Here is a 22,297-nt window from a genome sequence, read left to right as displayed (position 1 = left end):
TGAGGTCTGTCACTTTTGATTCACCTTTTAAACTAATTGATCAATTTCACCATGCTTTGAATTGCTTAAATAATTTTAAGAGTATCTAAATACTTTGATTTTATCTACATATTTTTCTTTGTCTAGAATTATTGAGAATTGTGTAAACTCCATTTATTTTCTTGTACAGTGTTTGTTTGCTGTCTACTGTGTTTGTGTCAGGTCCCTTATGTCCTTTGAAAATATTCCCCGATCTGTGTTTTAATTTTGCCCAGGAGTGCAAAAGATTAAGTGTAGTCTATTTTGATGAGTCAATATTTTATTCACTACACTTAGCTTTTTGTGCTAGAATTAGTCGAGAAATTATGCTTAAACATCCGGTATTTTTCTATTTTTCATAATTGTGCTTAATTTAACCAGTAATTTTTATTTTATTTAATTTGAATTATTTGGAGTTAATTCTGTGCATTATTAATTGCAGGGAAAAATTTTTGAAAAAAAAAAAAAAGAAAGAAAAAAACGTTCGGCCTCTTCAGATGGTTATACGACCGTTCGTCGTCAGCATATACCGAACGGTCATGGAAGCATTGAGCGAACGGTCCACTGAAGACGTGACCGAACGGTATGTTGAGAACGTGAATGATCGGTTTGCTGAAGAACTAAACGAACGGTCTGTGAAAGATTATATTAAATGACCGAACACTCCTCAACGAACGGCAGTGCATTTGTTCATTGAACCGAACGGCATAAACCTTTCATAACCGAACGTCCACTGAAGACGTGACCAGCGTGTGGACGCATATACCGAACGGTCTGTGAAAGCAATTTCAACCGAACGGTGAGCTAGAGTTGGATGAGCACCATAGAACGAACGGTCTAAGCAATTGCTGTTGACCGAACGGTCTTGTAAAGACTGAACAGCACACCATCTCTTGAGCCTCTAGTGACCGAAAGGTGGGATCCTTTGATGACCGAACGGCCAAATGAGATGACCAGAGAACACAGCAGCAGGGGTTGTGTCCAAAAACGTGGAGCAACATCCAGCAACCTTCACGGCCAGTTCACCATCTAGCGTTCCACCTTTCAAAACGTTCGTCCTCTACCGTTCGTCCTCTACCGTTCGGCCTCACATGTGTTTGTTATTCGACCTCACCGCTCGCTCACATGGCTTCAGTGTTCTAGGATACGAACGTTCGTCCTCTATGACCAACCGTTCGTTATTGACCAGTATCTTTACCGTTCGGTTAGGTGTTAATTTGGTAACGTTCGTTCGAGATTTCAATTGATACCGTACGGTTAGGTGCGAGTTTAATACCGTTCGTTTTAAGCGTTAAATTAGTACCGATCGGTCAGAAGTTAATTTAGTACCGTTCGGTCATGGTTGAGACGATCGTCCAGAACGTGTTCGACCAAGATTCAAAACGTTCGTCCTAGTGGTGACAGGATTAATAGTGATCGAGCTGAGTGTCTGAATTAAATTTTTTTCATTCTGCTTTTCATAATAGTTCTAGTGACTCTTGTAATCTGTGGCACATGAAACTTGGACATCCTTCAAATAAAGTTTTTCAAACTTTAGCTTCTCAATAATATTTCCTTTCAATCTATTGATGATTGTGATGCTTGTGCTTTTGCTAAACAAAAACGTCTTCAATTTTCTGTTAGCTAAACTAAATCTCCTTGTTTCTTTCATCTCATTCATGTTGACATTTGGGGCCTTCTTTCTATTTCTTCTATTGATGGATTGATGACAAATTTATGAACACCGAAATACGACGTCACAAACTTGTTTAACAATCGGCAAGACCAAGTATCGTTCTCCCAAAGGACTCACGGCCTAGCTTAGTTATGTGATTTGTTGATTATTTGAGACTTGAGAACAATTGATTATAGGTTCAAATGCAAAAGATAGAAAATAAACATGTATGCATGAATGTGATCAATGGCTAAAACAAAATACAAACACTTCAATGGAATATATGGATGGGTATGTTGTTGGGGTTATCAGTTTCATCTTATCCACTCTCATATACTTTAGGAATTCAACATTCTTTTCATCATTGTTAATGCCACTCTCTAAATCACCTTGCAAGAAGGCCTATCCTTAATTACGAGTTCATATAATTCCTAGCATTCCTAGTAATTAGTTCTTAAGTGCGGGAGTTTAACGATAACCAATATACTATTGGGAGAAATTCCCCGAATCTAGATTTCCCCGTACGTTCCCGTATCGACAAAATCAATAATCATGCATTGAATAAATTAAACAAAGCAAGCATTGAGCAAAGAGGAAAAACCCTAACTAATGATGAAAGAAAGCATAGGTCTTAAATGTAAGATGTAAAAACAAATTCCATATATGAGAGTTTCACAAGACTACATTGATTCCCCAACAACAATACAAGGTTTAGTTCACTATATTCATGGTGAAACTAGATGAATAATAATGGAAGAATGAAAGATAAAACCCTAGAAAGGTGAAGAGGTAGCCTAAGCATCCAAGATCCTCCTTCAAAGGGGTGGAAAAGAGAGTGTTTGCTTCGTTTCTGCCAAAGATACAAACCCTAGGACATCCTAAAGCTTATATACTATTCTAAAAATACAGAAAATTTAGGCCCAAGCCCATAAGAGTGCCGCTCAGCGGTAAGTGCGTGAGTTGGTTTCTTCCCCTCAGCGGATCCACCGTGATCTCTTGAGTGCCGCTCAGCGGTAAACTGCCGCTGAGCGGCAGTTGCGACTTCTCCTTTTGCACTTTTTGATGTCTTTTCTGATTCCATCTCTCTTCTTCTTCACTTCTTTCACCATATTCACCTTAAAACCTGTACAAAAACACTAAAATCAAGCATAAACCTGTCCAGCTCTCTTATTTATGAAAATATGAACAAAAGCATGATTTCAAGCTAGTTTCTAAGTGTTAAAGGTTGCTTTTAGTATCAATTTTAAGCATGAAAATAACAGTTTTTCAACTGTTATCACAACCCCAAACTTAGAACTTTGCTTGTCCTCAAGCAAACAAGATGTAACTCAATCTTCTTCCAATTCATATAATGGTTCACTCATTCAAAAATCTTCTTTTCAAGATAAGTAAAGACTTCAATCAAACTTATGACCAAGATTTCAATCAAGATGTGCACATGCTTTAGTGTTCACAAAGTCAGTTAATATCCAACAAATGCTATTTTTCATGAATGATCAATCAATTAAGCATGGATGTTCATGTGCTCATGGAATACTTCCTCACCAGGTAAAGTGTTTCACTCACACACAAGTGTATAAGAGGTAATCACTCATTCACTCCACTATCACAATGTCACATGAATCAACTTTGCCTTTCATTTAACCACAATCAAAAACATTCACAAGCATGCATCATCACAAGGACTTTTCAATGGCTTATAACGTGGCTGGGCTAACAAGAAAATTGGTTTTTCTGGATCACAAAATCCTTGAGTTAAGAGAATCATATCAACACAATCATTCTTATTTATCCCAACTTTCCTTTGCTTTGAGCTTTGCTTTTTCTTTTCTTTTCTTTCTCTTTTTCTTTTCTTTTCACATTCTTATTAGCTCTTAGCTCAATGCTTTTCCTTTTTCTTTTTCATGATTTCCCAACAACCCCAAACTTGAACATTTAACAATACCACACAAGATTTTCTACTTAACTCAAGGTAAAGCTTTTCAACAAGGGTTTTCAATTTATGTTCAAGGCTAAGGGTTCAAAGGATAGAACACAAAGTGTTCTCTTTTAATGGGCTAACTTTATGAATTTGGCCAATAAAAAGGGTTCCAACAAACGGCCTTGATCATATGATGCAAAACAAGCAATTGATTCAATCATAGAAAACCTGGGCAAAATCATTCATGCTTTCAAAGTAATAGCATTCAATCAATAACAACTCTGGAGCTTAAAACCTCATATATAAGCTCATTCACATTTGACATACACATCCTGCTTAATCTCACAATCAACTATATAAGAGATTGACACGATTCTCTATCTAAATCCTTAAGACAATGAGTTAATAGGTCTTTTACCTTTATATTGTGTTGTACTTTCTTATTTCTATCCAATATAAATCTTGAACAGTTACTTGAATTCCCAACCCTTCATTCATCTTCAGGCACATGTACTCCTTCGTCGCATACAATCCTTGATCTATCAGTTTCAGCGATGGCAAAACTCAAAGTGTTCCTCCACCTCCCATTCATGGGTTTTTAATGGCAATTAGATGAAATCATGTACGCTGAGGTGTCTTTCCCATCTCATCTTTTCACCTTTGTATTCTCCTTCAAATTATCTCCCTCAAATAATTTCAAATTTTAAGCAAATGCCAAACAGAATCTCCATTCCATCCACCTGAACATTAAATAGATGGAAACAAACAGAGTGTTAATCAAAACTGTTTCGGTGTAGATATTTTCCGGTGTGTCTTTGTTGCTCCTGGCTGTCTGGGACGCTTTTCTTCTCCAATTGTTGTTGTTCATACTCGCCAAAGGAGGGGGAGGTACCTGCAAAGATACTCTGACGCTCAAGTCAGATGTGAGTTATGGAGCCTCAGCTCTCAAGAGAGTGATTACTGCTATGAAATATTATTTAGGATCTCTAGACATAAAGAGAACGTACCTGGACTCTGGTCCTGTCATTGTATTTATAAGCAAAATAAGAATAACCACCTTACCTAAAAATGTGGTTAGTGGCTTGATAAATATCTTAACTGTTTAAGATATTTAAGATATTTTAATGAGTACCTTACTACATAACATGCCCCCCAAGTTCGAGTTAACCGTTCCGTTTTATGGACGTGGTAACTATAAGACTTATGAGTTTGAGGGAGGCTGTCTTCGCTGTATTAGAGAGCGTGTTCCTGGTTACTGCTCATGTGTGGATTGAACGTTTTAAAACAAGGATGACCGAGTGGTTGAGTTTGATGGTCCAAAAAGAGGCGAAAACGAACGGCAAAAAAGCTGGAGCGAGTGAGGCCGAACGTGAGGATACGTATGACCGAGCGGTATGGCGCCGAGTGGCATGTGAGGCTGAGTGGTTGAAACCAAAAGGTCGAACAAATTTGAGGCTGAACGAGCAACTTCCTGAACGCTCGAAAACATGGATTGTCGAGCGGTGTCTGAGCGCTCGTTTTCGAACGCTCGTTGATGTGAATTGACGAGCGGTGGTTTAACGCTCGTTGACATGAATTGACGAGCGGTTTTGTAACGCTCGTTGAAATGAATTGTTGAGCGATGTGTGGACGCTCGTTGACATTGATGGTTGAGCGTTAAGGCCGAACGACTGACTGTGTGAACGTTCATTGTCATTGATGGTCGAGCGATGAGGCTGAATGACGAACGCTTTCGATGTCGAAAGACAGAATCTTTGAAAATTTTATGTTCTTGGGCGAACATAAGCTAGGCTAGAGGATGGTCCCCTAGGTTTGATGGTTTGGGTGTTCTAGGGCGAACATCTACCAGCGGGAGTGTGTTCCTTTGTTCAATGCACCTGGGTGTTCTAGGGCGAACATCTACCAGCGGGAGGGTATCCCTTTATTCAACGCACCTGGGTGTTCTAGGGCGAACATCTACCGGGTCTAGGAGTGCTTCAGGATAAACGGCTTTCAGGTGTCCGCTTTTATGTACAAGATATGCTTATCTGCACTGTAAGAAATAATATTAAGCATATAGGTGAGACCGTTTGGTCAAGTTGCAAACCTGCAAACCTGGTGGCCGAACGTCCATTAGGCTGAATGCTGGACGCTTGGGGCCGTACGTCAAGGAGATCGATTGACCGAACGCCAGTGAGTCCGAATGACCGAACGCTTCCTGCGTGAATTGCCGAACGTTAATGAAGCGATTGGCCGAACGGTTGAAGCCAAGATGCCGAACGTCAGGAGGTCGAACAAGAGTTAGGCCGAGTGGTGGACCGTTCGTGTTGAAGTATGGTCGACCTTGAAAGTGGCGAACGACAATGGGGAAGAATGATGGACGCTGTAGGCCACGGAAAGCCGAACCATTGAGGCGGGTGGGCCGAACGTCAGGGAGAGTGAGTGTTGGGCGCTTCGAATTCGAAGGATGAGGCCGAACGACCGACTGTTTGGCATCGATGTTGGGCGAAGCGACGAACGCTCTAAGCCGAACGTCCGTGAGATCTAATGGCCGAACGATTTGCCCCAAGAGAACGAACGTCGTTGGCGTCGAGGAGTGTATGTAGCCGTTGAATGTCGAGCGTCCTCGAAACCGAAAGGGCGAAAACCTTTGAGGCGGAACGGCCAACAGCTTGGACGCTCGTACCAAGGGATTGTCGAGCAGTGTTTGAAAGCTCGTTGACATGGGTTGACGAGCGATATTTGGACGCTCGTTGACATGGGTTGACGAGCGCTCTTGTTGAAGTATGGTCGAATATCTTCGAGGTCGAACGTCCGACAGCAAGGACGCTCGCACACAGTGATTGTCGAGCGTTCGAATTCTAAGGCGAGGCCGAACGCCCGGGTTTGACGAGCGGTATTTGAACGCTCGATGACATCGGTTTGACGAGCGCTCGTTGAAATGGATTGACGAGCGATATTTGGACGCTCGTTGACATGGGTTGACGAGCGCTCTTGTTGAAGTATGGTCGAATATCTTCGAGGTCGAACGTCCGACAGCAAGGACGCTCGCACAGAGTGATTGTCAAGCGTTCGAATTCTAAGGAGAGGACGAACGGTCCTTTGTTTGAACGCTCGTCTACATTAAGTGTCGAGCGTTCGAACCCAAAGGCGAGGACGAACGATCTGCTGTTTGAACGCTCGTCCACATTGAGTGTCGAGCGTTCGAACCCAAAGGCGAGGACGAACGATCCTTTGTTTGAACGCTCGACCACATTAAGTGTTTAGCGTTCGAATCCGAAGGGCGAGGACGAACGGTCTGCTGTTTGAACGCTCGTCCACATTGAGTGTCGAGCGTTCGAATCCAAAAGGCGAGGACGAACAATCTTTTGTTTGAACGCTCGACCACATTAAGTGTTGAGCGTTCGAATCCGAAGGGCGAGGACGAACGGTCTTTTGTTTGAACGCTCGTCCACATTGAGTGTCGAGCGTTCGAACCCAAAGGCGAGGACGAATGATCCTTTGTTTGAACGCTCGACCACATTAAGTGTTGAGCGTTCGAATCCGAAGGGCGAGGACGAACAATCTTTTGTTTGAACGCTCGACCACATTAAGTGTTGAGCGTTCGAATCCGAAGGGCGAGGACGAACGGTCTGCTGTTTTAACGCTCGTCCACATTGAGTGTCGAGCGTTCGAATCCGAAGGGCGAGGACGAACGGTCTGCTATTTGAACGCTCGTCCACATTGAGTGTCGAGCGTTCGAATCCGAAGGGCGAGGACGAACAATCTTTTGTTTGAATGCTCGACCACATTAAGTGTTGGGCGTTCGAATCCGAAGGGCGAGGACGAACAGTCTTTTGTTTGAACGCTCGTCCACATTGAGTGTCGAGCGTTCGAACCCAAAGGCGAGGACGAACGATCCTTTGTTTGAACGCTCGACCACATTAAGTGTTGAGCGTTCGAATCCAAAGGGCGAGGACGAACGGTCTTTTGTTTGAACGCTCGTCCACATTGAGTGTCGAGCGTTCGAACCCAAAGGCGAGGACGAACAATCTGTTGTTTGAACGCTCGTCCACATTGAGTGTCGAGCGTTCGAATCCGAAGGGCGAGGACGAACGGTTGATTGCTTGAACGCTTGAAGCCGCACGTCCGTTAGGTGAAATGGCCGATCATGTGGAGGCAGAACCGAACGAGGCGTGGATGGAGCGAGTCTTGCGGAAGACGTGGAGAATGGGTCTGACAATGCGCAGACCTGGAGGCGCCGAAAGGGCTTGTCATTAATTTGGGAATTTAGGGTTTTCGGTTTGTGGATTGTGCGATCCTGGTCAGAGTTTTTCTAGTTGGGGATTTTGCGTTTTGTGTGGCTTTTGTTCGTAGAAGGAGAAGGCACAAGGGTTCCCTGGAGAAGATGGTTGCATGGTTTTGGATTGCACGTGTAGGAAGATTGACGATGGTGATGTGCTGCGAAGATGCACGATGGGGAATTCACGTCTGAGGGTTCCATGGCTGCACGATTTGGGGTTCTGTCGCATTGAGAAAATGGTTGTCCCTAATCACGATTTGGGTGCAGATTGCCATGAAGAAGGCACGATTTCACGACGACGTTGTTCGAAGATTGAGCTAGGATGTGCGAATCGAGTTTTCAGAGGTTGGGTTTGAGCTTTGTGTCTTAGATTATTGCGTTTCAGTGGTTCAGGTGGAGATGGATGGTGGTTTGATAATGGTTTCCTAGTTTCTGGGTTTTTGCAGTTTTGGTTTTGTGGCTTTGATCTTTGCAGTGGCGACGATGAAGGCGGCAGCCCTTTCCGACGAGGATTTCCCGTGTTCACCGACAAAGGAGACGGTGAAACTAGATATTGTTCCGAAGCGTCACGGTCCCCGCAGCAATCCTCAATTCGATCTTGAATAATTGGATCGTGACATTGTTGTTTCCTCCAAATGGAAGGAAAGACTGGGATGATGACGTCGAGATTCAAAGAGGCAATGGAAGAAGTTTTCTCTCATTTGTCCACCATCGTTGAGGGAGGTGAATGATGAATTTAAGCATGTTTTTGCACTGGATCTGACCCACAAAGGGGTGTGATTTCAAGGGGTGCAATTTTGCTGATGTGCTCACTGGCGCGATTTCGCATAGGTGCACGTGCTGGCGTCAATGGCTCGGAGGAGACTTCTGGCGGTGATGCGGCAGCTTCGTCTTCATGGAGTAGCTTTATCCGAAAAAATGATTCATCGAGACCGAGTGCTCCTCTTGTGGTTTTTGCGAGATGACACTCGGCCCCACGGTGGGCGCCAAAATGTTTCGGTGTAGATATTTTCCGGTGTGTCTTTGTTGCTCCTGGCTGTCTGGGACGCTTGCTCTTCTCCAATTGTTCCAATTGTTGTTGTTCATACTCGCCAAAGGAGGGGGAGGTACCTGCAAAGATACTCCGACGCTCAAGTCAGATGTGAGTTATGGAGCCTCAGCTCTCAAGAGAGTGATTACTGCTCTGAAATATTATTTAGGATCTCTAGACATAAAGAGAACGTAGAGAGAACGTACCTGAACTCTGGTCCTGTCATTGTATTTATAAGCAAAATAAAAATAACCACCTTACCTAAAAATGTGGTTAGTGGCTTGATAAATATCTTAACCGTTTAAGATATTTTAATGAGTACCTTACTACGTAACAATCTCACTCTTCATTCTCTTTCTAATTTTATTTCTTTCTTCAAATTTAATTTTCAATCCAAAAATGCTCTCGCCTTTGAAAATTGATAATGTGTCCTAGTAGTTAAGTCGACATCCTATTATAAGATATTATAACTCATAAATTTAATTGGTTATAAGGCTTACATTTTTTATAATTATATTAATCAACTATTCATATACTAGGAAAAAGAAAAAAAAACCATAATTTAAAATATTTGAAATTGATTGAAGATGATATAAATATTTAGGGACAAATATATTTAGTATGCTGGAGGAAATAAAAACAAAATACCTCACTAAAACTTATAAAAATATACCTCTAATTACGATGAAAATCATTGAATTTTTAATGCTCTAACTAGACGTTTTAGATTTTTATTTCAGAACAATACTTATTCTTTAACTGTTTAAAAGCATTACATCAACATTTTTAGGATTTAAAAAATATTTTTTTATTTTATCATCAATTTTTAAAATTCTTTTTGAAAAAATATTATTGTGTACGTCTATAAAAAAACATATTTGCGTAATTCAAAATATTGTAATTAACATAATTTACTTTATCATCGATATAATAACGTATCTTCACGTTAATTCACATTTTTACAAATAAGCGAAATCTTTATTTCATTTCAAGATAAAATATTTAACAATTAATAATCTCATTTAAGTATTTAAAAAAATGTTATTAAATATCTACTTGATGTAATTTATTTATTTTAAAATAATTACTTTTATTAGGCCGCATAATATTTTTTAAAAAGTTTCTCATATTATGAAGACCTTCAAAATTACACTACCTATTTATACAACTAGCAATACCTAATCGAAACTTGACAGAATATTTTTGTTTGAGTAAAAAGCGATAGAATCACTCTCACTCAGGTAATTAAATCTCTTTTCATTTCTCAACGATCTATCTATTGACTCATCAGCTTCGAACATGAGACCCATTATTAGTTTCGTCTTCAAAGTTGTTTTTTTTTTTGTTTGTGGGCATGCGAAATTCGTTATTCGTTAGGCTCCCTATAGTTTGCTCGCTATACTGACATACTTGGAGTTTTTTGAGGGTTGGAGTTTGTGTTTTTATTGTATAGATTTGAATTTTTCCGAGTATATTAGCTTGCAATTTTAAAATGTTTGTTTGATTTGCTATGAAGGGATCTGTGGGTTGCAAGTTTTGTGTTTGGTCAAATGCCTAAATGAGCTTTGAGATTCCTTTGGCTATCTTTATTGGTTGTTTTGTTAACTGTTGATTTCTTGTGGTCTGTTCTTTGTGAATGGCTCTGTTAATAGTGCATGGCTTTGTTAATTTTGTTTGAAGGGTAATTTCTTTTATGGGTCTTGATGGTAGATTTGATACCTGGAGCTGTTGGGCCCTTTTACCAGTTTTAACGATATTGAAAGCCATAGAAGAAAACAATAATATTACTCTCCCTTTTCCCTTCTAAATCTCACTACCAAACATACCTGCAGGGATAATAGGGCTTCCTACTGTAAACATGACATTTATTGTGTGTTGTTTAGTGAGAATTTAGCCGAGGTTTGATTCTATTTGGAAGTTGTATGGAACTTATTAATTAATCCTTTCTAGAGTTATCAACTTAATCAACAGTGAATGTGTATTTTCCCTGGCATTTCTGAGTTGGATTCCTGTATACAGAAATTTCCAAAACAGACAGTTGTTGATGATTTGTCAACATGAATAAGTTGTTAGACTTTGGGAGGAAAGCCCTCTTTTATGTCAGGGTGCTTTCTGGATATGAAGAGCGAAGAATACGATCTTATAGGCTCCAGCTTGAACAACGCGTACAACAGGTCTACCATTTTCTCTTCTACAAACGTTTACATTCTTGCTGGTGTTAGTTTCTGTTATCTTTTAGATATCACGAGAAAACAGACCATTGAATGTTGTGAACCATTTCATCTGAAGCTAAGGTTCTTTTTAAACTGTAATAGCCTAGTGAGTCTATTTTAAAAGTCAAATTGGGGCCTCCATTAGGATCCAATTGCAATGTATGAAATTTTAGTCCAACATTGAACGAATTGGATTCTAATTTGGGGTTTATAAGGCCCTGGGCTCTCCAATATCACATTGGTGACATGTGAATTTTAACCTTGTAACATTCATTTTTCATTGCGTGATGATGAAGGCTATTGTGTAATTTCTTTATTTCCATTCTGATGTTTTCCCATTGAAAAGGCCCAAGCAAGGAAAGCAGCCATAAATAAAGAACCTGAGAAGATTATTTTATCTGAGGTTCGTCGAATGGTTGAAGAGATGCAAAATTTGAACAAGAAGCTGGAAGAAACTGTAAGTTGTATTCTGGGAAAAATATAAATTTTGGAAATTTAGGATGCATGTAAGTATATTTTTTCTTTTGAAATTTCTAATCCTTTTCTGTCACTTATAATATGCTGTCAGAATGTCTTCTAAACAAAAACTTATATGTTCTTTTTCCCTTGAGAAGTTATACCAACACAACATCCATTGAGAACTTCAGTGTGACATGCAGGCTATTTTTCCAACTTTTGTTGATATTAAAATCGGACGATTCAGATTCATATTCTGCCATTTTCTTTTTGAATGGAAACATTTCATATTCTGTCATATTGTATCTTAATTAAAATATTCGTCTATTCTATGAAAGTTCTTATATGATATTTGATTTATTTTCCATGTGCACAGTATAATTGTTTCATTTGTGGCACTCAAATTTGTTGCATAAGAAGATGCACATTCCTTGCAGGAGGCAGCCATTGAAGACTATTTCAAGCCTCTAGACAATGAAGCTGAGATTATAATGAAAATGCAACTACAAGGGGAGGAGAGAACATCAGAGATGATGATGAAGGCATTGGAGAAACAAGCTTCACCTCAGCAAGTTGAAGCAGAAAAAAATGCAATTATGCATAAAGTTGACAACTCTGAAGCCAACCTGGATGATTCTAAGCTGATGGAAGATGAGAAAGGTTTGAAGGAGATGTTGAAAGAATTGCAACGAGAAGTTTTGCTTGAGAAAGCTGATGCAGGAAGTTCTGATAATATGCATCAATCAGACAAGTCTCATATCAATTTGGACCCTGCATCTTCAACCACCTCTGAAAGAAGCTGAGGTTATGTAATTTTGAAGCATTGGTGATTCCTGATTTTTGGCTTTGAAATACATTTCAGCTGTGCTGCTGAAATGTTAATCATCTTGGTGAATTCAAACTAACAAAGGCAGGACTAGGGCATATTTGTAGCTTGTTTGTATTACTAATTTTGTTCAATAAAATTTTCATCTTTTGAGGCGTGATAAAATTATGTCACTGTTTTTCATGAAACATAGTTGATTAATAAACCTTAACACGAAAACACCTTCGGAAAAATGTTTATGCTAGTCTGAACATCTTGATTCATCCTAGCGGGAGGGTGGTGCATTACGTCAACTAAGATGATTCTATTTTGTGACTAGGCAATTTCTTCCATAAATTTATCAACAGGGCAATTTGTAATGTAAATTTTGTATTTTTGAAATACATAATTTACCATATATTTTTTATTTTGTATTTTAAAATGTATTATTCGGCTGAACTATAATTTTTGTATTTTAGAATACATAATTTGAAATATACGTTTTATTTTTTATTTTTAAATGGATAATTTAAAATATAATTTTGTGTATTTTGAAATTTATAATTTAGAATAATAAAATTTTATTTAAAATTATATATTTGTATTTTAGATTATGTAATTCAAAATGAATTAATTTTTATTTTATATTTTATATTTTGGAATGTATTATTTAAAATATTATATATTGTATTCCATATATATGTCCACTTATATGTCTCGGTCCATTCTCTTCTCTCTGTCATTTATCTTCTTCTCCCTTTTTCACTGGTTCTAGGTTGGTATTGCAATAACAAGAAAAACGAAAATAGAACATGATTTCATTCATTTTTGCTAGTTCAATACATTGTTCTCCCGTTTTCATCACCTACTGCATCCTATGACAAAGAAAATGCAGAATACATTATGGATTTGTCATCCATATTGAAATTACAATAATATTAACCACACAACAACAACAAACAGCCCCTATCAACAACTTCATCCATTTTTTCACAACCTTCACATAATTTTTCAAATCAATCACCATATTTGCTACCCCACCCATTTCTTCTGTCTTTGACAAACACTCATGCTTTCCTTCCCACTTCAGATTCGTATAACATCTTTCATTACCATCATCACAGCATCATTTGAAGAAATTACAACCACCATTTTCATGCCCGTTCTGTAAAAAAAAATTAAAACCCAATGAATAGGACTTTGAAGTAAAACAAACAACTCATCCACGTTTCGGTTACCTTATACTTAGGACACCCCCAAAATTGTTTCCCTCTGTTCTTAGCCGTTCCAGTTGTTCTCACCACTGTTTTCTCTCCACACAGACAAAGGGGTGACGCACCACGAAAAACGACCTTCGCCTCTCCATTCCGCCAGCCATTGGAAGTCGAAGAACATGTTGAACATGAATTATGCATTTGATTCTCCCTCAGGCATCCACTCCAACAACATCCACTCTTTCCCAACTCTGAGACGACACGAGCCCTAGAATAGAAAAATCCCCAACTTGATTTTGATTTCTCCCTTCCAGAGATGTTTCAGCAAACAAAACATTAAGTTTTTCCAAATTTGCCCTCTGTTTCATTAATTTCAACACGGATTATACTATAATTACTTCATTAAAAATATCTTAGTATTAAAAAATTCATTCACACACGCCACGTCACGCACTCCTTAACGCCGTTTTCTGAAATTGACGGAAATGATTTATTTACATCAAATTAACAAAAATAAGGATCTAATTAAGACTTCAAATAAAACAGGGACCTGTTTCAAATTTGAAACGAAAATAAGGACCTATTGAGACATTAAACCTAAAAATAAAGACAATTTTCCCAATTCGTATTCAAGCAACAATAAACTATCATATTTCTATTCATCATACATAGAAATAAGGATTTCTCCCGAAAATTTTCTTCTTCAATTACCTTCAAATTCATTAAAACAAACACGGTTATCACCTATAAATTCATCAACTTAAAATGTAAATATGTAGAAACAAACATTAAAAAAAACATTTTAAAAGCTTATTCTAAATTACAAAAAGTACCCTTTTAAAATATAATTGACTTTCTTAACATCCAATTAAAATAGATGGTTTAATATCTCGGTAGGTCCCTATTTTCGGCGTGAATCTCAAATAGGTCCCTTTTCTTTTCGGCATCTCAATTGGGTTCTTTTATGTGTAAAATTGTAGCAAGTAGGGGTCTGCCGTTAAATTGAACAAACGGTCGTTTAAGTTTGGGTTTGGTGGCATGATGACTGTATTGATTAATCACACGTGACATTAAAAAAACGAGTATGAATTGATTTTTTTATTAAAAAATGGATTGCATAGATGTTAAATCATGTAACTTAAGGACAAACTGGGAAAAAAAATTATGTGCAGCCCTGCAATGAGAAAGCGAAATCAGATTGGGGAAAAAAATTGGACTCCAAATTAGGGTTCATGGGAGAGAAAAAGAAACCCCATTAATTCCCCAATTCAAGCCCTTCAAAGAAATTTCCAAATCCAATTTCATAACCTAACCCCAAAATTGCAACAGTTGAATTCCAAATCATTTTACAATCTGTAGAAAGGGAATCAAAAACCACCACCCCCAATTCGCGGGCCACACTCGAGAACAGAGAACTCAAAAACCCCAAATGAAAACCCTTGCCACGAAACGCAGAAACCCTCGTAACCGTAGAGGCATCGCCGTCGCGAGTGATGAACGTTGCATGTGATCTGCCGGTTTCGCATCCTCCTCCCTACAACCAGAACTAAACCAGAAAAAGAAAACGGAAGAAACTCCCTCCCTTACGACGCGAATCAGCGCAAGAAAAGAGGAGAAGGGAAAAAGAAGAAGAATGTCCAACGTGCTGTCGCAAACCACCACAAAAGCCGCTTGGTTGCGCCATCTCCACACCGTCGCCACGCCATCACTGCCGGAGTCATCTCTCATTCTTGCGATACCCAGCCATACCCCGGAGTAAGAGAAAGGAAGAAATCTCTCTACGTTGCGGTTAAAGCAAAGGAATAGAAAAAGAAAGCGCTTCCAACGCTGAAATTCTTGATTCAAGCAAAAGAAACAAACGTCCAGAACCTGAAACTCACCTTCCCCAATTTGATTTCGATTTTGCAATTGCACAGGAGAATAGGGCTTTCGGCACTTTGATTTTCCAACTTTTCCCTTGCTTAAATTATATTTCCACTATGTACATTTAATTTTTTAATTCAAAAATTAAAAAAATATAATTGACACACGTTTTTAATGCCACGTAAATTAAAACTACACCGTCATCATGCCACGTAATACTCTCCTTAACTGCGTTTGTTCAATTTAACGGCAGACCCCTAATTGCTACAATTTTACACAAAAAAGAACTCAATTGAGACACTGAAAAGAAAAGGGACCTATTTGAGATTCACGCCGAAAATAAGAACCTACCGAGACATTAAACCAAAATAGATTGTCAAATTTCACAATTTAAAAGCTACTCTCTTTTCTTTTCTTTTTATAAAAAAACTTCTTAATTTTACAATTTGAAAAATTCCCGGATCATGTCCGAAGTAGAGAACAACTAAGACAAAGAAAGTAAAAGTCTAAGTTTAATTTTGTATTTTACACACACCCCATGAATATATAGAATAAAACCATAGAAATGAACAAAAAAAAACCCTCTTCCCAAAAACCATTCTCAAACCAATTTACCTAAAGAAGCTCACTTCATTTGTCTATATCCATATGAAGAAAGAAAAATGGGAAACGAAAACCTTAACATTATCAATTAATCCCTCTGGACTCAAATATAAATAAAAATTAGTTAATTTTTTGTATTAGTGAATATATTTTAATTAATATCATTTAAAAAGAAAGTTTTGTTCATAACTTTTTCTTCATTGAAATGAAACTTGATACCAAGATTTAAGAAAGTCATTAAAAATAGAAAGATATTTTTATGCTGCTACAATTAATCAGAGCGAAACTAGTTAATTTTTTTTTATTTCAGTCCATCATTTTATATTTTGGTTTTCATTATTCTGATTTTAAAGCAAAAATCAAATATGTAAGATTTTAAAATTTGAATGGTAAAACATATATATATATATATATATATATATATATATATATATATATATATATATATATATCCAAAAGAAAGGTACATGATATCTTGATATGCACAAAAAACATTAAATAATTCGTTGGGCCAAAACCCCGCAGTTTTGTTGTGAATCCAGGCTACAAACTTGATGAGATCAAGGAACCAAAAATACTTATTTAATTAATATAATAATTTATTTGGTTCATAGTTTAAACATCTTATGAGTAATTAAATTATTTGTTTAAAATGATAAGTACGAAAATTAAGTTATCTACATCAACTCGTACGAACGAATCTTAAAAATGGAAAACGATTTCTATTTTCTCCGCTAATGTTTTCTTTTTCTGACCCTCTTGTTGCTCCAAGAGCCACCTTTTTACGTTCAAACATTCTAGCTAGCTTCAAATTGCATCCAATGTTTCATGTCTCTATCACGTGCATGAAATCTTTCACATGCTTCAATCTTCTCTCTCACCTTTTCTTGTCCATTAAAGGTCAAAAACCTAATAAACTATATAACCAAAAACATATATAACCAATATTCTATCATGCAACATTTTCCAACAGCTATACCCTATGATGCATATACCATGGGAGCTACGTGGCTAGTTTGATAGCTATATATACACACATATATATATGTCTATATATATATATATATATGATGTCACCATCATGCATGCATGCATGAAACTATTCTCACAGATAACACATATAACATTAAAGAAAATCATTTGAACTATCAATAACCTAGCTTAATTATTCTTTATATAATTCATTCACCTCACAACCAATTAACCTATAATCTTCACAACGATTAAAGGCCAAGGATTAATCTAAGGTTACCCATTCTAAACGAACTCTTTGTATTTCTGTGGATCGACAGTATCCATATAAACATTACTTATACTTTTTGTTAACTTATATTATGGTGTTTTTCTTGTATTTTACAATAGTTTGTCATTTTTTTATCTTTATTAGTAATGAAATTTAAATTATACGTAAATGATAAAGTTATATACATATATATACTAAAATTATTATTCATCATGAATTAGGTATAATCCTCTCATACTTTATATTTATTCTTTTTAATATATTTTTACATGATGATAAATAATTAATAGATTTTAAAATATCAATATGACTAAGATATCAAAATTAATGATAATAATATAATTTAAAATAAAAGTTATTATGATTGATGGTTCGGTCTAAAGGAAACAAATATATATAATGCATTAAAATGATTTAAACTATGTATTATTAATATGATATGTACATATATATGTATGATAAAGAAAAGGTCTATACTATATTATTACATAATTATATTCTTAATTGCTGCATAGAAAATGTTTCCACAATAAATAGCAAAAAAAGGATGGGTAAATCGAGTATAAAGCTATACATTTTCCCCTCTTTATTTTGAACATGATCCATTGTGATAGTACCACATAAATAACAGCTCAAAGCTTAGTATTCTCATCAGAAAAATGTGTAGATGATCATTAAAAAACGAAGCTTTACTGAAACATTGCATACCGAGTTATTAATACATGAATTGTGTACACAGTAGCTAATTTAAATCATCAGAAAAATTGAGTTGAATGAAATAACCAACTAGCCTACAAAACGAGGCTCGATCAGCTAATTGCATTGCACCATCATTGAAGTTTAATTTTCAGTGAGTTTTGTCCTTTTCTGTTTCTTGGTATGTACACAAAAGAGCTATAGACTGAAAACAGCACCAAGTGCATGGCAAGTGCTTCATGTTGCATAAAAGAAAACAAAAACACTACAGAAACAACAACAAAAAAGGTACAAGAAGAACACAGGAGTTGTTTCTCTACTTGAAAAAGAAAGAAATTGACAGAAAAAAATATCTGTAAACACAGGAACTGAAAGAAAGTGTATGTGATGTGAGAAGATATGATTATCAGCAATTTAGCTCTCCACAATCTTTGGACCATTGTACATTTTTCCATTTACTTCCAAGTCTTCAAGTTCCTCCCTCTCTTGTAGCCATTCATAAGCACTCTTTTCTTCCTCTGGTATGGATAATCCATCCACTGAAAATTTTAAAAAAAATGTGAATCTATCAATCACTAAACTACAATAAAAGTCACTAATCTCATGATATTTTGTAATAGTGCATGCATTCATGCATTAGTGGCAAGATACCTGAAAAGTTGGAAAAAGGAAAATTGTGGTAGTATGTGCAGTGTCTGCCTTCAGTGTCAGAATATGGAGGACCAAGCACATCTAGAACTGCACATGCTGTCACTGCTGTGAAACAGTGCATGTTGCCACCATCTTCTGGATAAAGGATGGAGGGGTTGCAAGGAGCAGTGAAATCAGCATCAACCTTAACTTTGGCTAGCCTCATCTCACGAGTTTGGCCTGCACAATTAGAGTATAAAGATTAGTTGTTTTCTCTTAGAGATGGTGTGCTTACAAGAACAATTTTAAAAAACGAAATACTATGAAGGAGCAACTGGTTCTGATTCACCAATTCCCCTTTTATGTGGGGCCCTGTGACTCATGTGGATCCCACTCTATTTTCAGTGAGACACATGAAATTCAACAATAATAAAGATGTGTTGAAAAAGGCAGGTCAAAAAGCATGTCATTGCCATTTCTCTTTCAGCATGAAAGGAAAGAAACTTGGGAGATATATTGACTAAATACAACAATCATCTGAGAAGATGTTTCACCAAGCATCTTGAACTCAGACACAATAATAAAAGTCGACAAAGATATGACCATCAATCATATCCATAAACCACAGCAATATCAATCTTTGATCAGGAAATTATTTACATCATTCTGAGATAAAAAGAAGTATAAGAGGGTTTTGACGTTTGGAGAAGTTTGTGTAGTATTTGAGAGTTCTGTTGGGGTTACTATAGGAAGCTCCATGCACACACACACCATAGGTTTGTCTAGAGATAACTCTAGTTGGCAACAAAACTCCTTCTAGGTACATTTTTCCATTACGAAATCAAATTCTTAAACCAAACAGCACCTTCAACACAGAAGGGCATGTATAGAAAGTTAAACACCACCTTCTATATATTTGTCACTATTCATGGGGCTTGAATGTGCAGTTAGATACTGAAAGCTTTGCATCTTTTGTTCTAAAAGCATTTTTTGAGAGACATGTAACAGTTATCGAAACATGTCTTAAAAGTACACTTGACAATAGAAAAAGATACTCACTTTCTGAAGGATTAATGATGTTAGGAGATTCAGGAGGCATGTCAACGACCCAATCATATGACTTGATGTGCATAGTACCAAAAAGTAGTTTACTGAAAACCGTCATCCCAGGATGATTGTGAAGAGGGATAACACCGGAAGGTGGTAAACAAAATATTCCCATCTGAAAAAACCACACAACAAAACAAAGTCATCATCTACACAAAAACAACACTCACTCTCATACCATGAAATCAGTTTCAGGTTTAGCATGTGCAAATACCGAGAACTTTTCACACTCATAAATGTGCAGGTACTGGATTCTTGGCACTCTCTGAGCGGCACTAGTCCTGAAATACAGCATATCAGGTCTCAAACCAACGTCTTCTGGCCTTATTCCATCTGCACAAAGAGAGACCACAAGAGTTGCATTGCATGCTTTGCATGGCACACATATAATAAAACTCACGAAAAAAAAAAACAAGAACAGTTTACAACAATTGGTTCATAATTCTTGGCAACACTGTAGAGCTACGTGTGGTCCAGGCAACTGATTAAGCAAGTTAGCGGTTCCAAAGGAACATATATACAACAAAAGTTAACTATATGCATTAATTATGGTTCAGACATATAAAACCAACTAAGAGTAACATTCCTATGTTTAACAACTCCCACTGAACAATGAGAGTTTTGTGCTAGGCCTCCAAAACAGAATAATTTTTATTTTCCCTCTTTGGCAATCATCATCATACAAAAAACTTGCTACAAGCATTCAACTAGTTATCAAATCCAATGATTGGTTAATTTGTCTCCCACCTAATAATAGGATTGCAAACCTTCATTAACCATTAATCTAGCTAATTTTATCACCTAAATAGCCCAAAATTATGATATAGAGAATCAAAATTATCCAAATGGACACATGAGAAAAAGAAGGAGGAGAGAGAAGCAAAGAGTTTCACTATGCTTGATGTCATTCATATTAGAATCAAACACGTAGTTCACATGACACTGAAATTAGTTCAATGTCAATATATATCTAGCCCGGGGACACAACAAGCACATGATAACAAGCATTTTTTTATTTGATAGCCAATGCAGAAACCTCTGTGCATATTTGCAAGACACATGCATGCACGTTAAGACACAAAATCAGAATATAAAAGAAGCATAAACCCCACACAAGTCTGGTGCAATTTGTGATATTGAAGCAATTGCCAAAAGCATACACTGATTATTCACATTATTTTATTGAATTGGGAGCATAAAATAGACAACTAAATAAATAAAATACACCCACCGTTTTATTGATCCCTCCAACAATAGACCAAACTAAATTATTATAATTCTAATAATTAGAGAAAAATTCAACCCATTTCACCATGCCACATTAGAATTGAGATTACATTTTACATGAAGATGAAAACCTTACAAATTTAAACATTTTCATTCCAGATCAAAATTTTGATACCCAAATGGGGGGAAAGCAACCAATAACAAGCAACAACACATGGCACAATCATAAACTAAAAAGAAGAAAGAAGAAGGGAAAAACAGCAACATGGTATAGTACCTAGAACTGACCGCAACTTGTCAATGTCCTGAGGGGGAGGGACAAAGCCTGTACCCGCAGAGGCAAAGACAACCTTACAAGTCTCGAAGAGCATCTGAACCGGCGGCTTCTTCCTCTGCCGCCGCCGGTTCCGCCGTGAGTTGCTGCTGGCAATGGTTTCCCTTGAAATTCCACAAAATTCTCTTCCTTTTCTCTCAGCTAAGGCCTTCTCAATCCCCATCCAAAACCACCCCCACCAAAAAAGGTCTCAACTTTCCACACCAACTCAATAATGCAACGTCAAAAGACCTCCAAAGACTCAAATTCACAAAATGGGCACCCCAAAGGCCTCTCCAAAATGCAAAACAAAGACCCTTGAAGAAGAAACAGAGCAAAAACAGAGGAAAAGGGTATAATATGACAAGTTAAAAAAATTTAATAATATGAACTAAAGGGTAGAGTTTGTGTAACTGTGTATATATGTATTGGTTTCTCTTTGTACTTTTTTCTTCTTTTTTTTACACAGTTGATGTTGTTGGTGGTGTTGTGTTGTGTTGGTGTAAGGGGTAAAAGGTTTAGATGATGCTTGTACTAACCATAATAACAATAATTGATGTGAAAATTTTACAAATTGGCTTGGAAAATTGTGTGGGTGAAGCAGTGGTGGGTAAGGAATGTGGATTGATATTGATATAAAAGAGGTAGAAGAAGTGGTGGCAGGGTTAGTTGAGAGAGAAAAACAGTTGGTTTTTGGAAGCCAAATCAGAAAACCAGGGGCCATGCTTGCCATTCCAGTGGGCTGTTTCAACAGCGGGTTTTTTTATATATATAATTTATTATATACCATCATTTAATATCTTATATTAATGTTGCTAGTATCATCTCAATATCTGCATAGTCTATAGTATATACTCCTCTTTCATTTTCTGCTTTAATCTATTCTCTTTCATCTTCTTTTTCCTTTATCGCACACTCAATGAACCCTACAAATTATTTAATGTTTCAGGAACCTTCTCCACGTATGCTTTCATTATTTTTTTTATTGGTTAAAAATAACCAATATATTACTTTTAATAATGCCTTATCTTTATTCTGACAGA

The 22,297-nt window shown here is 37.0% G+C and overlaps 2 protein-coding genes across 3 annotated transcripts; one reads left to right on the top strand and one right to left on the bottom strand.

The window, feature by feature from the left end:
• The first annotated feature begins 10,049 nt into the window (after positions 1-10,049).
• On the top strand, positions 10,050-12,544 carry LOC108344993 (uncharacterized). Of its 2 annotated transcripts, XM_052867539.1 has the most exons (4): positions 10,050-10,125; positions 10,904-11,058; positions 11,444-11,554; positions 11,991-12,544. In XM_052867539.1, exons 2-4 carry the CDS (start codon positions 10,942-10,944, stop codon positions 12,354-12,356), a joined length of 594 nt encoding a protein of 197 aa, XP_052723499.1. In that variant the 5' UTR covers positions 10,050-10,125; positions 10,904-10,941; the 3' UTR covers positions 12,357-12,544. The 2 variants fall into 2 exon arrangements, with proteins under 2 accessions (XP_052723499.1, XP_052723498.1); XM_052867538.1 differs by lacking the exon at positions 10,050-10,125 and having other exon boundaries at positions 10,142-11,058.
• A 5,506-nt stretch (positions 12,545-18,050) lies between these two features.
• LOC108343706 (plant cysteine oxidase 2) lies at positions 18,051-21,893 on the bottom strand. The gene is made up of 5 exons (XM_017582044.2): positions 21,219-21,893; positions 19,929-20,047; positions 19,667-19,829; positions 18,629-18,847; positions 18,051-18,516 (listed from the first exon to the last, which is right to left on the bottom strand). Exons 1-5 carry the CDS (start codon positions 21,436-21,438, stop codon positions 18,392-18,394), a joined length of 846 nt encoding a protein of 281 aa, XP_017437533.1. The 5' UTR covers positions 21,439-21,893; the 3' UTR covers positions 18,051-18,391.
• Positions 21,894-22,297: the final 404 nt, after the last annotated feature.

This window comes from Vigna angularis, chromosome 8, assembly GCF_016808095.1.
Source record: "Vigna angularis cultivar LongXiaoDou No.4 chromosome 8, ASM1680809v1, whole genome shotgun sequence".
NCBI lineage: Eukaryota > Viridiplantae > Streptophyta > Magnoliopsida > Fabales > Fabaceae > Vigna > Vigna angularis.
Note: the sequence above shows the minus strand (reverse complement) of the source record. Positions and strands in the feature narration are given on the sequence as shown.

Bases quoted from the DNA above. Each gene is read 5' to 3' on its own strand.
- LOC108344993 (XM_052867539.1), top strand. From the start codon at position 10,942: ATGAATAAGTTGTTAGACTTTGGGAGGAAAGCCCTCTTTTATGTCAGG. The intron at 11,059-11,443 runs GTCTACCATTTT...CCCATTGAAAAG, and splicing joins TTGAACAACGCGTACAACAG to GCCCAAGCAAGGAAAGCAGC. The intron at 11,555-11,990 runs GTAAGTTGTATT...CATTCCTTGCAG, and splicing joins ACAAGAAGCTGGAAGAAACT to GAGGCAGCCATTGAAGACTA.
- LOC108343706 (XM_017582044.2), bottom strand. From the start codon at position 21,438: ATGGGGATTGAGAAGGCCTTAGCTGAGAGAAAAGGAAGAGAATTTTGT. The intron at 18,848-19,666 runs GTGAGTATCTTT...CTAATTGTGCAG, and splicing joins CATCATTAATCCTTCAGAAA to GCCAAACTCGTGAGATGAGG. The intron at 18,517-18,628 runs GTATCTTGCCAC...TAAAATTTTCAG, and splicing joins TCCTTTTTCCAACTTTTCAG to TGGATGGATTATCCATACCA.